Here is a 16,234-nt window from a genome sequence, read left to right as displayed (position 1 = left end):
AAGTATGACAGCAACCAGACAGGTGCTATTAAAACCAACTAACAATACTACTAATAAATAACAGACCTCGTTGGACCATAGTCATTATATTAGGTGCTTGACATGAGTATCACTCACTTCTTAGTGGAGAAAACTATGGCCATTATTTTACAGGTGAGACTGATGAGCCCCAGGTAATCAGTTTCACTCCCCAAGCTCACATAGTAAGCAAATAAAAACAGGGATTTGGCCTACGCTCAGCACCTGTACTCTTTTTATTTTGTTTTCTTGTGGTACTGGGGATTGAACACAGGGAAATTCTACCTCTCAAAGCTATACCCTCAGTCCTTCTTTATTTTTTTTATTTTGAAACAGGGTCTCACTAAGCTGCTAAGAATCCTGCTAAGTCATTGAGGCTGTCCTTGAACCTGTGATCCTCCTTTCTCAACCTCCCAAGTACTAGGATTAGTGACAAGCACAACCACGCCAGGATTCTGCATTTATACTCTTAACCGCTTGCTATGCTGCCTTCTGGAGATATAAAGAGTCCAACAAACTTTTCCCATGTGTTGTTCTTGCCCTCCAAACTTGCGTAAGCCCAGGAAGAAGAGAGAGAAATAAAGAGGTCAGGAGAGAAAGCGAGAGAGAACTTGAATGCCAGGGGAGAGGTGGCCCATCATTTCAACAGTGCCCTTTGCCTTCTATGAAATAGTCTTGTGGTCATCTTCTTAATAAGCTATCAAGAAACAGGAGGCAAGGCTTAAAGTAGAAGTACTCTCCTTACTCATGAGGACAGTTGGGTGTCTTGGCACTGAGCTTAACTCTTCCAGAAAACGACGGTCCCAGCTACGGGGTCTTCCCCATCCCAAAGGCAGTGTCTCACAGTAACAGTACACCTCTTCCTAGCCTAGAACTTATCCACTGGCCTGTTTCTCTTTTTCTATCCCCAAAGGGGCTAAGTCTTTTTCCCTGGTGTGAAGGGGTAGACAAGAGGAAGTCACCGGTGGCTCCGAGTGCTGTTGTTTTTTACCTTAATTCTATTATGCCAGTTCTACTGGACTTAATTATAGTTACTACGGCATTACACAATTACCCTCTGTTCTGTTCTTCAGATGCTGTGTTTTGATAAAATTTATTACATGCTGCTCTCCCCCTGAACGCTAGAAATGGATGTGTGTTGATACAAAATGTGTTATGATTATAATTAAAATATAGCTTGCATAATTGACAGTGTTAAAATAAAATTATAGATGTGTACAGGAAACATGGCCATGCATTCCGATCGCAAGTGCCTATTTAGACCAATATCCGGTGGCCAATTGAAAAAGGAACAAAATTTAGGTTCAGCTAAGGAGACTGTTTAAGGGCTTGCAAATGTCTAAATAAAACTTAAACTGGGGAGATTCAAATCCCCCCACCATGTTTTCAGTTTCAGAAGTGGATGGAGGCCAGGTGTGGTGGTGCACGCTGGTAATCCCAGTACTTGGGAAGCTGGAACAGAAGGGTCTCAGGTTTGAGGCCAACCTCAGCGATTTAGCGAGACGCTCTGCACCTTACTGGGATCCTGTTTCAAAATAATAATAATAAAAAAAGGCTGGGGAAGGAGCTTAGAGGTAGATGTTCCTGTGTACACCATCAGTCCCAAAATTTAAAATAGAACATAGAAGCGAAAGAAGAGCTGGGGAACAGCTCTAGATAAGAGTGCGTGCTTATCATGTGCAAGGCCCTGAGGAGTATGATCCTGGGCCAAAAGGAAAAATGAATAAAAACAAGTTCATGAAAATGGGGAAATGCCTGGTAAGACTGTTCAAAGCTGCTGTGTCTGGTATGCATATGGGTATCTTATTTCTTCTTGAATACCTTGGTAACTGCCTAAAATTCTTAACTTAGTTTGAGGAAGCATAAATGAATAATAATTAACATAATACGCCGGGCGTGGTGGCGCACGCTTGTAATCCCCACACTTGGGAGGCGGAGACAGGAGGATCGCGCAGGTTCGAAGCCAGCCTCGCTGACTTAAGGGACCCTGTTTCCAAATAAAAATATAAAATAGGTCTGGGAGTGTAGCCCAGAGGAACCCCAGGACCACCAAAATAATAATAATAATAATAATAATAATAAACAATAATAACAATAAATATTACTACACTAACTAAACCGTTCTGAATTGTTTCCCACAATTAATTTATACCTTAGAAAATATGGTTGTAACTACAATATCAGTAAGAAAGAGAAGAAATAAAAACATTTCTCCTAAATGTATCTACTAATAGCATCTGACTAAAATAACTATCACAAATATCACTAGGATAATGAGATGCCACTGTGTTCAGTTCTACTGCAAAAATAAACTACATAATTTTTCATGTTTGATAATTGTGTTTAACTAATCATTAAGGAGGTTTTAGAAGCCACATTGCTAATATTATATCATGTTTAATCTCGAAAGTAAACCGTTTCATGTAATTAGTGTGTGTGTATGTGTGTGTGTGTGTGTGTGTGTGTGTATGTATACACATGTGTGGTGCACAGGAATAGAACCCAGGACCTTGTGCATACTAGGCATACTAGACTATCTCAAGACACATCTCATCCATTAAATAATAATTACTACTACATTATAATTATATTATTATAGTAACTATATTAAAGTGTATAATTATTATACTTATTAATAATTTTGGTACTGGGAGCTGAACCCAGGCTCATTCTACCTCCAAGTTACAACTCCAGCCTTATTTTTTTTTTTTTTAAACAGGGTCTCACTAAGTGGTTAAGGGTCTCTCTAAGTTGCTGTGGCTGACCCCAGACCTGCAATCTTCCTGTGTCAGCCTCCCAAGTGCCGGGATGACGGGCATGTGACACCATGCACAGCTCCTATAATTATTTTTAATACCTTCGTAGTAAGAACAGAATTACAGACGATGCATGCCCAATGGCGTGTCCAACGTCTTTTCCTGTTCAAATGGCAGGAAACCATTTTGAACCTTCTGGCTTCAAAACGGTTCTGTAAACCTCTAGGCTTGCTACACCAAACCTTCTCCATTTCAGCTGAGAGCAACGGCCCTTTCCCATACACATCTCTGACCTACCTTGGCCCCCCACATTCACTGTCTAGGAGATCCTACCTGCAACCTTCAAACTGAGTCACCTCATGGACGCTCTGCGGAGACGTCCAGCTCCAGGGCTCGGACCGCCTCTCTCTCACAGACCCCCGTGACTGCCTCTGTCTCCCCCCACCACCCCACCCCGTCCTCTTTCTCTTCATCCTCAATACCTCAGGGAGTGGTAGCCTGTTTTAAAGAAAAGCCACATCTTGCCAACCATCTGAATGCCCCCGCTGGCTGCCTACGTAAGAGTTAAAAAAATAAAAAAATAAAAAAATAAAAAACAGAAAGTCCTTGGTGGCATCTGAGGCCCTAACCAGCTTCCCCATCCCGTCTCTAGCCTTTAGCTTGTTTTGGCTTCTTCCCGTCCGCCAACTACACGGCGAGAGCAGCTGCCCGGACATCCTACCCACACGCTGGCTCAGTGCTGCTTCAGAGCCTTCTTGCTGGCCATGGCTGCTCCCGGAGCCCACTCTGTCAACAGCGGGCCTCAGGTCCCTGCCCACATGTGCCTCATGCAGTCTTCCCCGGCCACCCTATTTGGAATTTCAGTCCACCTCTGCATCCTTCCAGGAGGACAGCAGCACAACCTTTAACACACCCTTTTCTTCCTCCTTGTCCCACAATGCCCAACTTCTTAGCCAAGAACACACGGAAAAGGGCTTGAAAAATATTTCCCGGGAAAATTATATATGGGGAAAGTAGAAGGAACGCTAAAAATAAGGATAAGTAAGTTTCCCAAGGCTCTACAGCTAGACACGTGTTGCAAAAAGATTCAGACTTGGGGCTGGCTGCCTTCCACTCCGCTGAGTTTTTCTGCCATGATGAGTCCTTGCGATTCATGATGTGTTTTAATCAGGGCATGGAAACTCTCATTCCACATCAAGGAAGCCTCTCCTTTCTACACACACACACACACACTATATATGATATATATATATATATATATATATATATATATATATCTCATATATATGTGTGTGTGTATATATACATATATATATATATATATATATATATATATATATATATATACTTTTTTCCATTCTATCCAAGAAACAGAAGAGTATATCCCAGGAAGGGTTACTATGGTTATTTACAACAATTTAGCAATAGTGGTCCTTTAAGCAACAGTGAGCTTTAATGATGGTAAGAAAATAAAGAATAACTTTTAAATTTGCTAAACATGTGTTAAAATTAGGGCCAAAATATTTGCATGCCTATTTAATGCAGATTTACCCAGTACTCTCTAGCACACAGGCACATTTGATTACCCCCATTTTGAAGATAAAAGAAATCTATGAAAGGCACAGTACGCAGGGGGCATGGCTTTAAATCCAGGTCTAACTCCAGAATTTGATTGTTAACACCTTCACGAAAAATTCTGATAATTCCTCGGTGAGGATACTTTCTCCTGGGAGACATACCCTGTGTTTGCTGGAGCTGAGCCCATCAGAAAATAGTCAAGTTTAAAACATGATGGAAATATTTAAGGACGACATTGATGTGCAGAACTATGGTGTTCTAAACCATAATGCCGGCGGGCTGAGCCGTTCCACGTGGCTTAGTTTCTGCCTTCTAGCAAGACCCAGAGGAAGAGATGGCTGCCTGGGAATAGTGAAGGCACAAGTCCCAGAGATGGATACTTCTGCAGATGACCAATTAAGAAATAATTAAGCTGCAGCACTTTCATTGTGAGAGGCACAATCATGCATTAAACTGAAAATTCTCCTGCCCTTCTTTCTACGGCCCCCACAAGCATTAGTGTTGCATTTATCAGGATCTGCTTCCTCTGCTCTCTCAACCTGACTTCAGCAATTGTGTTAGTACAGGCCTCTCACTTTGCACATATATCTGAGTAATGGATTTCCCCACTGGAGCTCTGCGGAAAGTCTGGAATGAATGAAATTGAGTTTACCAAGAGCCATCGAAACCCATATTGATGAGAACTGAATCAGGACCCGAGGAGGCAGCTTTTCTCATTTTTCTGAATGAAAAGTCTCCTGCATATGTATGCCTGCATCATGGACTATTTGCTGAGTAACAGAGAAGGGGTGTCTTTCATTTGGAGGCACAGAATAAATCTTGTTTTACGAATGAAATAAATTGGCAACTCTGATGTCTTTGAACCACCGCTCTGATTTCAGGATAGGCAAATGCATAGTGGCTAACCACCGCGCCTGGTCAGAAAAGCTGAGTCTGGACCCAGGCTTTGACACTCGCCAGCGGGGTGACTTTGGGCTCTAAAGGTTATTTCCCTGAATACAATGGAGATGACAATAAGCACATTTACAGAACCATTGTGAGGACTAGAAGAGGTGGAGTATTTTTAGTCCCTGGCACAGTGGCTCATAGCGAGGACTCAAAGCATCCTCACGGTCACTACTACTATTATGGAAAAGAAATTATGACTATTCTCACAAGTTGGGGTAGGTGTTTTATTTTAATGGCACAGATTTTATTTTTGACCTTTGAGTTTATTAACTTGATTCAACAAACCGTTGGTAGTAAACAGAATGGAAAGGGGGCTAGTTGTCAAACCTGGAAATATAACAGTAAAAATTATAGCATGATATCTGTCTCATAAATATGGTCCTAGATAAAGATTCTATGTCTTTGTGTTTTTCCCTAAGAGCAGACAATATTTATGTTTATTGGGCCAATTCGCAAAAGGTCCATTAATTATTTGTTGCATTAATGTGCTTTTAAATAGTAATCATAAATGCATTTTAGGTGTTGAGAAAATGAGTTTGCAGCTCTCATGAATTGCTTATTTAAAGTAAAAGGGGATGTTGAGTATAGAGTTAGGGTTGTGGCTTACTGTACAGGACCCAGGAGTTTAATATACTTTGTATTCCATTATGCAATGAAAATGCTTCTGTGCCTGGGGATATCAGCAAAACATTTGCTTTAATGAAAGGAACTGAGTCTGGCTCCCAAGTTTCCAGATAGGATAGCCCCATAGAATACAGTTCACTTGATGTGAACCATTTGCCCTTTCTCTCAACCGCATTAAGATGGCAAAGACAGCCTCAGATGCTTAAAGCCACGCCTGGACATGTTGCAGAGTCAGCAGGCAGGTGTGCACATATGTTTACTAAAATATGTATATGGTTATGTAAGAGCTCATTTATGCAACATGGAATAATTCAATCATGGACCTTTTGTGAATTGTCATAGTAAACGTAACTGTTGCCTGCCCTTAGGGGTAAAGCACGCCAGACTTGAAAATCCCAAAACTGAGCCACAAAGATTATATTAAAAATAGAGAAGCCGGGCATGGTGGTGCACGCCCATAATCCCAGTACTTGAAAGGCTGAGACAGGAAGATTGGAGGTTTGAGGCCAGCCTTAGCAACTTAGCCAGATCCTGATTCCAAATTAAAAAAAAAAAGCTGGGGGTGGGGGTGTAGCTCAGAGGCTCAGAGATAGAATTTCCTTAGCTTCAATATCTAGAATCAAAATGTAAATAAATAAATAAATAAATAAATAGTTCCCCAAACTCACTAAAAGTTTAAAGTAGAAACTGAAAAGACAAATTCACGGAGTCTTGGCAAGAGCTGGTTTTCTCCATCTAAACAAACCGAAGAAAACCCTCTAGAGGCTACATTTTTTAAAAGATAAAAAGGGGAGAAAATGAGACCTGGAAAAATGAAGTGATTTATTTAGGGTAATAGCAGGATTAAGGCAAGAGCTCGCTGCGTGACCTACTTATGGTCATTTAGAGCCGAGAAAGAGCCCGTGTGTAGGTACAAACCAGAGCTGTTGTGATTTGCTAAAACTCTTAAGTGTGTGAAGCCCAAGCACAGGCTGTCACCGTTCCAATTACTCTGGGAAAGCAGAATGCTCAAAGATGCCCCAGTCGTATGGTGGTGTGCACATAAAACGCGCCCCCAAGGCCAGGCAGCTTCAAGTAGAGCAGGTGCGCGTCTTCATCCTTTCCTTCTCTGCTCTTTGAAAAACTGCCCCTTTAAAACATGCCCACTCACCATCTGGTAGGAAAATTTCCTAAAACACAGTAAATGTGGAGGCAGAGATTGTTATAGAGATTGTGCCAAATGACAGTGACACCTATATTTATGAAATTTCAAAAGGACAGTTACCTTCCAAAAAAAAAGAAAACCCACTATAGTAATAGCACATTAAGAGGAGAGAAAGAGAAAGAGAGAGAGAGAGAAGAAAGACAGAGACAGAGAGAGAGAGAGAGAGAAAGAGAAAGATTAAAGGGAGGAATGAAAAGTCTGGACACATATATAAAAAATTTTCCAAAAGTTTGAAATGATAATAAAGTTTTCATAAAGGGAAGGAAAATACTGACCCATGTACAGGTGAATTTTGTTATAATGCAAGACCTAAAGGGTCATCTTTATATTATGCTCTTACAGAGTTAGTTGGCCATTTTATTTTTCCATCTAGTTACTTTTGGGAATAATAAAGAACAAGTAGGCTGGGCGTGGTGGCGCACGCTTGTAATCCCCGCGCTTGGGAGGCGGAGACAGGAGGATCGCGCAGGTTTGAAGCCAGCCGCGCTGGCTTAAGAGACCCTGTTTCCAAATAAAAGTATAAGATAGGTCTTGGGGTGTAGCCTGGAGGTAGAAGGGCTTCCAGGAACCCCAGTACCACCAAAAAAAAAAAAAAAAAAAAGGAGAACATGCCACCCAGTTCCAAATCATGCCACCCAGTTCCAAATCAGCAGTCTAGAACCATGTAGAACCATGTTACTGCATGTGAAATGGTGTTCATTCAGAATCGAGATGTGGCAAAAGTAATTTATGCTTTCAGAGTATGTGCACGCAAGTCAATAACAGAAGGCTTAAATTAAAAACATTATCATTAAATATATCTTCCTTATAGCCCATAAAAGAGTGGTCAGGGGAGACGGAGCCTTTGGTCACCATGTTACATAACCTCCACATTAAGCCATCCCCACTCTGTGATTATTCTCTCAAAATATGTTGCTCATACTCAATATTAATTTCTGTTTAATCTTTCTTAGCATTAGGAGAGTATTATTTTGCACAGGCTCGGGGACAAATCTCCAGCAATTCCTCCCCGGTGCTTCTTTGAGGCTGAAAAATGCATCGCAGGGCAGTTGCAACTGATTTAATTCTACTTGGCAGAGCCCTGGCCTCACGCTAATTTCATTAGCTTCAAATTCCTGAATTTGAAAGACCCATTGGATATGATTCCTGTCATTTACGAACCTATTCAGTGTGGATACAGAGGGGAAAGAGAGACAGACAGACAGACAGACAGACAGACAGGGGGTTGGGGTGGGAAGGGACTCAACTCCTCTCCTCAGCCGGGCGCCCCAGCAGGCAAATGAGAATCCCAAGTCACAGACAGCCTATTTATCTGAGTGTTCATTCTTGTTTGGGCCCTCATTTTTATAGCCACATTTGTTATCCCTATCTCTTTACTCCCTCCCCTCCCCAGCACCCAGAACTTCCCTTCTGAGCCCCTAGCCACATTCTCCCCCAGGCCACTAAATTTAGATCTCAAGGATCAGCTCAACCTCACCCCCACAGCAACCCACAGGGAGCCAGAAGGGAAACAGGAAACTCAAAGCGCACGATGCTGAAAATCAAAGCATTTGGAGGAGTTTGTTTTCTTTAGGGCAATTTTAATTGAACAGAACCCTGAAATCCCAGAGGATATTCAGCACCCTCTCTTCCCTTTCGCCTTAACCGTCTGTGCCTGTGAACAATAGCGCGGTGTATGCGTATTCTCTCTGCACTTGGTTTGCAGGCTGAGAGAGGCTGGAAAACTGGGGGTTGGACTTGCGTTCCAGGAGCTTCTAAGATCACATGCCAAATAAAAAGGCATTGAAAAGGATATATATCTATGCACACGCGTGCGCGCATGCACACACACACACACACACACACACATACACACACACATACACACACACACACACACTGATCACTGATACACAGATTTCCACCTGGCGATATCTAGCCTGGATGGCACACCACTGCCAGCGGTAGCATCCTCTTCGTCCCACAAGCTACAAGTTGTGCATTCCTCCTATGGCCAACCTCTTCTCAACAAATGCAGGTGAGAAGTGGGGGGGCTCTTTCTCCCTCTCTCCCTCGGCTGTTTAACCCAACAGGAATAGCTGCAATTTGCAAATTAGAGAATAATGACAGTGTTTTCTCTGAATGGTTTTAGTCCCAAACCACACTGGTCACACCGGTGCTCAGCGTCTCCCCAGCTCAGGAAACAAGGGGTGCGTGTGTGTGGGGGGGTCTATTCTAAGACAAGCTGTGTGTTTCCTGTAAAATTCTTCAGGTTCCAACACCAGAGGAGGAATCTGCTCCCCCTGGAAATGTGCTCAGCAAGCACCGTCCCTGAGCCTACCCTGCAGTGCCTTCCTGGACTTTACCATTTCGCCCCTTTTATAGGCCCATCTGCGGCAATGCCGGAGCTCTGAGTGAAGAGAGCGAGCAGTACAATTATTTCAAGGTGCTAAGCACAAACCATGCCTGGGAGCCTCAGGGCTGGGAAGAAAAGGCTGTGATCACTCCCCACCCTGAGGTTTTCAGTCTCTATCTCTGACCTCATCTGCTCTGCCTCATCCTAACGCCCCCCCCCCTTTCCCCCCTGCCCAGCTTTGAGCTCTGAGATGTGTGTCTGGGTTTGCATTACAAAAGCCCAGGTTCCTGAAAGCCAGCCAGCCAGAGGCAAGTCTGCCTCTGAAGCACTGCTGTGGTGGCAAACACCTAGAACTCTTCCCCTGGCACACCTGGGAGGCACCAGGGATGCCCCAAGGACCAGAGGGGCCAAGCCAGACCGAAACCTGGATGCACACCTCTTCTTGGAAAGAAACTTTGTAGTCCTGGAGGCTTAATCACTCGGAGTTCCCTCTGGAAAGCCCATGGCCTTGGAGCAAGCACCAGTGCACCAGTAGTAGAGAAGGGGGTAATCCTTCAGCTGGGGGGGGGGGAGCACATCTGGGTAAGGGATTACCTGGGTCTCGGCACCACTAAGCGCACATAGTCGTGCGCTGGGAAAGGGCCATCTCAAGATGGAGATGAACTGATGGAAGGAGAAGCGCATAGAAGGGACCCCACTGATCCTGGGCCCCTGGGCTTCTTGCTTTATGAAGCTGGACACGTTCATTTCCACCAATAATTCAGGGCAGGAGCCAGGGCAGAGGCTGCAGGAAGAGCCCAGTGCAGGAGAGCCCACTGCTCTGCAGTCCGGGATCCACCTGCCTCCCTCCCATTTCTGCCTGGCTCTCCAGAACCACACAGGAGAACCCTGGGGCCCTGCTCAGGTACCCCACTGGCCCAGGCAGGCGCCTGCAGCCTTCCCCTTCCCTCCCCAGGGAGCTCAGTCGAGGTGGATGGGATTGGGGGCTGCATTCAGGAGGTGGCGAGGAGGGAGGAGGCGAGGGAGGAGGCACAGGCACTGGGAAGCTATTTTATTTCACAGTTAGCATGAGCTCATCTCAGGCTCAGGGCTGAAGTGGCAACAGTGGAAAGCTGATCACCCAGCTCCTGCCAGTGGCTGAGAGCAAATGCAATTTAGAGGGTGCAAAAAAAAAAAAAAAAAAAAATGCTGGGAGGAAACCAGCCGGGGGTCCGGTTTTCCTTCCCAAGCATCTCCCAACTAAGGGAGGTCCAGGCGCCTGGAGCCCCAGGCTTTGATGGAGACTGGCTACAGGTTAGAAATCCAACCAGGGGAGATGGGCTCTTTAATCTCCACATCTAGTTTTAAACCCGGCCATCAGTTTAAGAAGTGGCTCTTAAGATCCTCTCCAAATTATCTAAAGGAGGGTCAGGGGTAGGAAGCCCCGGGGAGTTCGGAAATGCCCAGTTCCCAGGCATCTCCTTTTAAAAAAATTTTCCTTGTGCCTAAGCCTGCTTTTCTGGGAGCCCTGCACTCTTTAACCAGCCTGTTTTCGGACCGTATTTCACTCCAATGCAAAGCCGTTTAAATCATCGCCTTGTTTTTCGCAGATTGCTTCTTGTAAATGGGGCCATAAATCCAGGAGGACGGATGGGGGGGGGGTGCGGACAGGGGTAAGATGGAAGGGAAACACAGCACCCAGGGCAGGCTCCTCCTTGGATGGGGTAGAAGGGATCTGGCGGGATCTAGACCGAACGGAAAAGCGGGGTGGCTGACCTGACCCTGCACCCCTGGAGTCCCAGACAGCTGCTAAGGTTGCGGGCACAGGACGCCACGGCGCGCTCCGCCCCGAGGGAGTGCCCCCCTACCTGGAAAAGCCTGAGAATGTTGGCTACCATGATGGAGACCGAACTCCCCGAAGCCCCAATCACTCCAACTACTTTCTCCGGCTTCACGAAAACGGGGGGCTCGCCGTTGGTGCAGCGCACGTCGGAGGTGTCCTTCTGGATGAGCGCCTGGACGAAAGTGAGCGACTGCTCGAGCGCATAAGTGTCCCTGGAACAAGTGTCCAGGATCCGCGCGCCCAGCGTCACGTTGGGCAGCAGGTTGGGATCGCTGTTGATCTGGTCCAGGGCGTACAGCATCGCCTCCAGCCTGTGGATGCCGTTCTCCCGCTTGATGTCCCCGCAGGGCACTCCGCTGGGACCCTTGGCGTGCACGGGGAACAGCCCCCCGAGGGTGACGTCCCCCTCGATCCTGATGGAGTGCGGGGCGTACATCTCCTGGCCGCGCGCCGCCGCCGCCAGCGCGCACAGGAGCACCTCCAGCACGCAGCAGGGGAACTTCATCAAAGTCGGGGCGCCGCCGAGCCGCTTCCCCAGCTGGACCATGCTGCGCCGGCGGCTGCGGCGGCGGCGGCGCCCGCGGGGCTGGCGGTGGGCTGGACCGGGAGGTCCGGGACCCCGGGGGCTGAGCTCCTCCGGAGAAGCCCGGGGACTTGCACAGGCTGGGGACGCCCAAAGATGGGCAGCTGGAGAGGATGCGGTCCCCGGCGCGCGCCAGCCCCGCGCCCTGCGCTCCGGCTCGCTCGCTCGCTCGCGCTTTCCCACAGCCTGCACTGGGGACCCGGCAGGGATGGCTATCGCTTTAAATGGTCTTCGGGCTCCCTCTCCTCCTCCTCCTCCTCCCACCACCTGCCTCCCTCCCTGCCTCGGCTCGCCCGCGCCCTCCCCACCCTGCGCGCGCCCGCCCCGCCACTAGCTTGCATCATCACGCAGGGAGGGGCTGCGTGCGGAGGTAAGGGGGGGGCAGCGGGTGGGCGGCTGGGGAGGGGGGAGACTGCCTCGCCAGGGGAGTTCCGCGGTCCCCCGGGCACCCAGGGATTTCGGGTGGCAAGCCGGGCTGAGCTCTGGCCCCCCACTCGCAGAGGCGCCTCCAGCCAGTCGGTGCCTGCGCCCGCGTTTTGGGGTTGCATCTGTCCTGAGACGAGATGGAGCTTGTCTGGTGCTTTCAGCCACGGGGTCTGGAGCTTTGGCTCTTCGCTATGGGAGAAGCAAGGGAGACGAAGCCAGAGGCAGGGAGGTGCAGGGAGACCCCAGCCCTTACTCGGGATCCACCCGTGATAGCTTTATTTATTCATTTACCCGTGATAGCTTTATTTATTCATTTACCCGGAAAACCACACAGGATAGATACGCAAGAGTCTGATTCATGACTTAGGAACCGGTACCCAGGGACATCTGCAGAGCCTGGAGGGAGGAGAAGCCTTAGGGGTGGGGGCGGCTTTGCATTCAGGGGCTACTAGGGCCACAGACCACTAAAACTGGGTGTGCCCCCCTCCCCCGGCCCTGGGGCAGAAGCCTCGCCCCCATTTCTCTTTCCTTTTGTCAGAAGAAACTGCAGGACTGAGAACTCTGCTGAGCACCTTCTCTCTAGGGCTGACAGGTGTAAGGCTCCCTCCTACCTATTTCCACAGCCGCTTCTGGGCTGGTGACAGGTGTCTGTGGGCAGGAAACAGCAGGGAAGAGGAATTGGTGTGTGTACACAGCCCCCCCACACACACTGCTGAGGGATGCCTTCCTCTTTCTCTGCTGGGGATCTTGGAGGCCATGTCAAGATGCCAAAGCAGGGCAATTAGGAACCCCCCTCGTTCTGCCTTCCAGCCCAAATCTAGCCCATTACAGCAACAAGTGGCCCTACCGCCATTTGATGTTTCCGTTCTTGGGGGTCTGAGTAGATTCAAGGATGCTAACTCACTCCTGCTGAGGCTTTCTGACGGAGTGCGCCAAAATCATATTGAATCATATATAAGAAAAGCTGTAGTTTTGAGGGTGGAGGGAAAGGAAGCCAAAGACAAGACTGTGTTTTTGTTGCTGATGATGGGAAACGTTGGTTTTATGACAAGGGAGGGGAGCAAATGACGGGTAGGCGATTGTCTACGCCACCAAGTGCCTGCATACCCTGAGCATTTCTGACCCTCCGTCTGGGTTTTAGTTTCCCCATCTGGAAGTTGAAGAGATTTGATTGGCTGCTCTCCCAGGCATCTTTTAACTCTCAGATCCTCTGTTGAAATAGGCCATGTCCCTTTGGCCATGGTGTTCTCCCTACGCCAGTGTTCAGTCCTACCCTCTGTGTGAGACGGCAGAACAAGCAGAACACAGCTCATGACAACGTTTCCTGCTGCAGGGACTTCTGCTTTTGTGCTGCACAGCATCTATTCCCCTTCCTTCTGGGGCTCGCCCATCAGTTTCTGAATGGCTATACCCCTCTTCGTTTCAATGCTTTGAGTTTGAGAACTCACCCCACTTCCCATAGTCTAGACCTGGATAACCAGCACTTTGAAGACATCTGGCCATAATTCAAGGATGAGCACAGAGCCCGGTGGGAGCCATCCAGGGCTAATCCCTGGGATTCCTGGGAGGCATCACAGGCTGCTACCATCACACAGAAACATCTCCGTATGCTTGGGATTAAAATGCATCCCCACGCCGGGCGTGGTGGCGCACGCTTGTCATCCCTGAGCTTGGGAGGCTGAGACCGGAGGATCGCACAGGTTCGAAGCCAGCCTCAGCTACTTAATGAGGCTCTCAGCAACTTAGTGAGACCCTGTTTCCAAGTAATATATATATATAAAATAGGGCTGGGAATATAGGCCAGAGGTAGAAAGCCTCTGGGTTTCACCCCAGTACCACACACACACACACACACACACACACACACACACACACGCACACGTCCCCTCTTCAACACATGGTGTGCATCTCTTATTCTGATATCTTACTCTGATATTCTAAGAACAAGAGGTTTTATTGTGAGCCAGGTGTGCTAGTGCACTCCTGTAATCCTAGTACTTGGGAGGCCGAGACTGGAGGGTTGCAGGTTCAAGGCCAATTTTAGCAACTCAGTGAGATCCTTGGTGACTAAGTGAGATCCTGTTTTAAAATAAAATCTAACGCCGGGCGTGATGGCGCACGCTTGTCATCCCCGCGCTTGGGAGGCGGAGACAGGAGGATGGCGCTGGTTCGGAGCCAGCCGCGCTGGCTTAAGAGACCCTGTTTCCAAATAAAAAAAATAGGTCTGGGAGTGTAGCCCGGAGGTAGAAGGGCTTCCAGGAACCCCAGTACCACCAAAAAAAAAATAAATAAATAAACAAAATAAAATCTAAAACGGCTAGGGGTGCAGCTCAGAAGTAGAATGCCCCTGGGTTCAAAAACTCGTACCCAACAAACAAAAGCAAAGCAACAAAAACTTGACTGTCATCTTGCACAAAACCATGCTGTGATTCATAGGAAAATCTTTCCCAGTAAACAAGGTAAACGTCAATTATCCTTAGATTGTATTCCCTCCTCGTGTCAGTGCTCACCAAGGGCAGTGTTTACAGTGACTCTTGCTTCTGATCCTCAGCTGCAGGTGTGAGGATGTGATCCTGTTGTAGTCTGTGGCCACAGTGTCCACCTGAATGGGGAAAACTTTGAATCTCAAAGTAAGGGAGTGAGAAGCCGGGCATGGCGGCACATGCTTGTAACCTCAGCATTTGGGAGGCTGGGAGGATCATGGTTCACGGACAGCCTCAGCTACATAGTGAGGCCCTTTGCAACTCAATGAGCCCCTGTTTCAAAATAAAGAATAAAAAAATAGAGGGCCGGGGCTGTCGCTTGGAGAAAGAACACCCCTGGGTTCCAACCCTAGTACTGAAAAAAAAAAAAAGAAGAGTGAGATAAAAATTTAAAAAGACAAAGATGGGGAGATAGAAAGGGGAGAGGAGGAGGAGGAGGAGGAGGAGGAGAAGAAGGAGGAGGAGGAGGAGGAGGAGGAGGAGGAGGAGGAGGAGGAGGAGGAGGAGGAAGAAGAAGAAGAAGAAGAAGAAGAAGAAGAAGAAGAAGAAGAAGAAGAAGAAGAAAGAAGGAGGAGGAAGAGGAGGAGGGGGGAGAGGGGAGAGGGAGGAGGAGGAGGAAAGAGGAGGAGCAAGAGGAGGTGGAGGAGGAGGAGGAGAGGAGGAGGAGGAGGAGGAGGAGGAGGAGGAGGAGGAGGAGGAGGAGGGGCTGCAGCAGCAGAAGCAGCAACTAGATACTGAGGCTTCATTAAAATATTTGAGCTCCTAGATCCAGGCATGTTTGAAGAGCTGCCTCTGGACTTTTTCAACTATTTAGTATTTTCTTTCTGTTGTTTGAAGTCAAAGAAGCTTCTCTTCTAGTTCTGGTTTTATTTATTTATTTATTTATTTATTTTTTTGTGGTGGTACTGGGGTTCCTGGAAACCCTCTACCTCTGGGCTACACTCCCAGACACCTATTTTTTATATTTTTATTTGGAAACGGGGTCTCTTAAGCCAGAGAGGCTGACTTCAAACCTGTGCGATCCTCCTGTCTCCGCCTCCCAAGCGTGGGGATTACAAGCGTGAGCCACCATGTCCAGGTAGTTCTGGTTTTATACATCTGAACAAAAGGGCGGAATGGCTGGAACAGCGATCCCTTTAAGGTAGCAGGAGCTCTTTTGGAAGGGAAGGAAGACTTAAGAAGACGCAAATGGGGTCACAGAAAGGCTACTTAGGCCCATGAGTGGTGGCATCTGAGTTTTGTAAGTACCCACACCTCAGGCAGTCTTTGAGAGGGACTACACTTGCTATTATTTTTTAATTTCACGCCAATAATTAAAAGGTGGTGCACGCTTGTAATCCCAGCATTTGGGAGGCTGACACAGGAGGATCGCGGTTCACGGCCAGCTTCAGCTACGTAGTGAGCCCCTGTGCAACTCAGTGAGCCCCTGTTTCACAATAAAGAATAAAAAAAGAGGG

General features: G+C 47.5%; 1 protein-coding gene across 2 annotated transcripts in view; it reads right to left on the bottom strand.

Annotated features, from left to right (window-relative positions):
* The window catches only part of GRM7 (glutamate metabotropic receptor 7), a gene marked incomplete at both ends in the record, with an annotated part of 645,729 nt that extends 633,897 nt beyond the window's left edge, over positions 1 to 11,832 (bottom strand). For both annotated transcript variants that reach the window (XM_080718117.1, XM_080718116.1), the window contains one exon: positions 11,311 to 11,832. In XM_080718117.1, coding sequence (XP_080574243.1) covers positions 11,311 to 11,832 — 522 coding nt within the window. The remainder of the gene's footprint in view (positions 1 to 11,310) is intronic.
* Positions 11,833 to 16,234: the final 4,402 nt, after the last annotated feature.

Source organism: Muscardinus avellanarius (genome assembly GCF_963383645.1).
Source record: "Muscardinus avellanarius genome assembly, chromosome: 22".
Classification (NCBI taxonomy): Eukaryota; Metazoa; Chordata; class Mammalia; order Rodentia; family Gliridae; genus Muscardinus; species Muscardinus avellanarius.
This window is presented reverse-complemented; position numbering and strand designations above follow the sequence as displayed.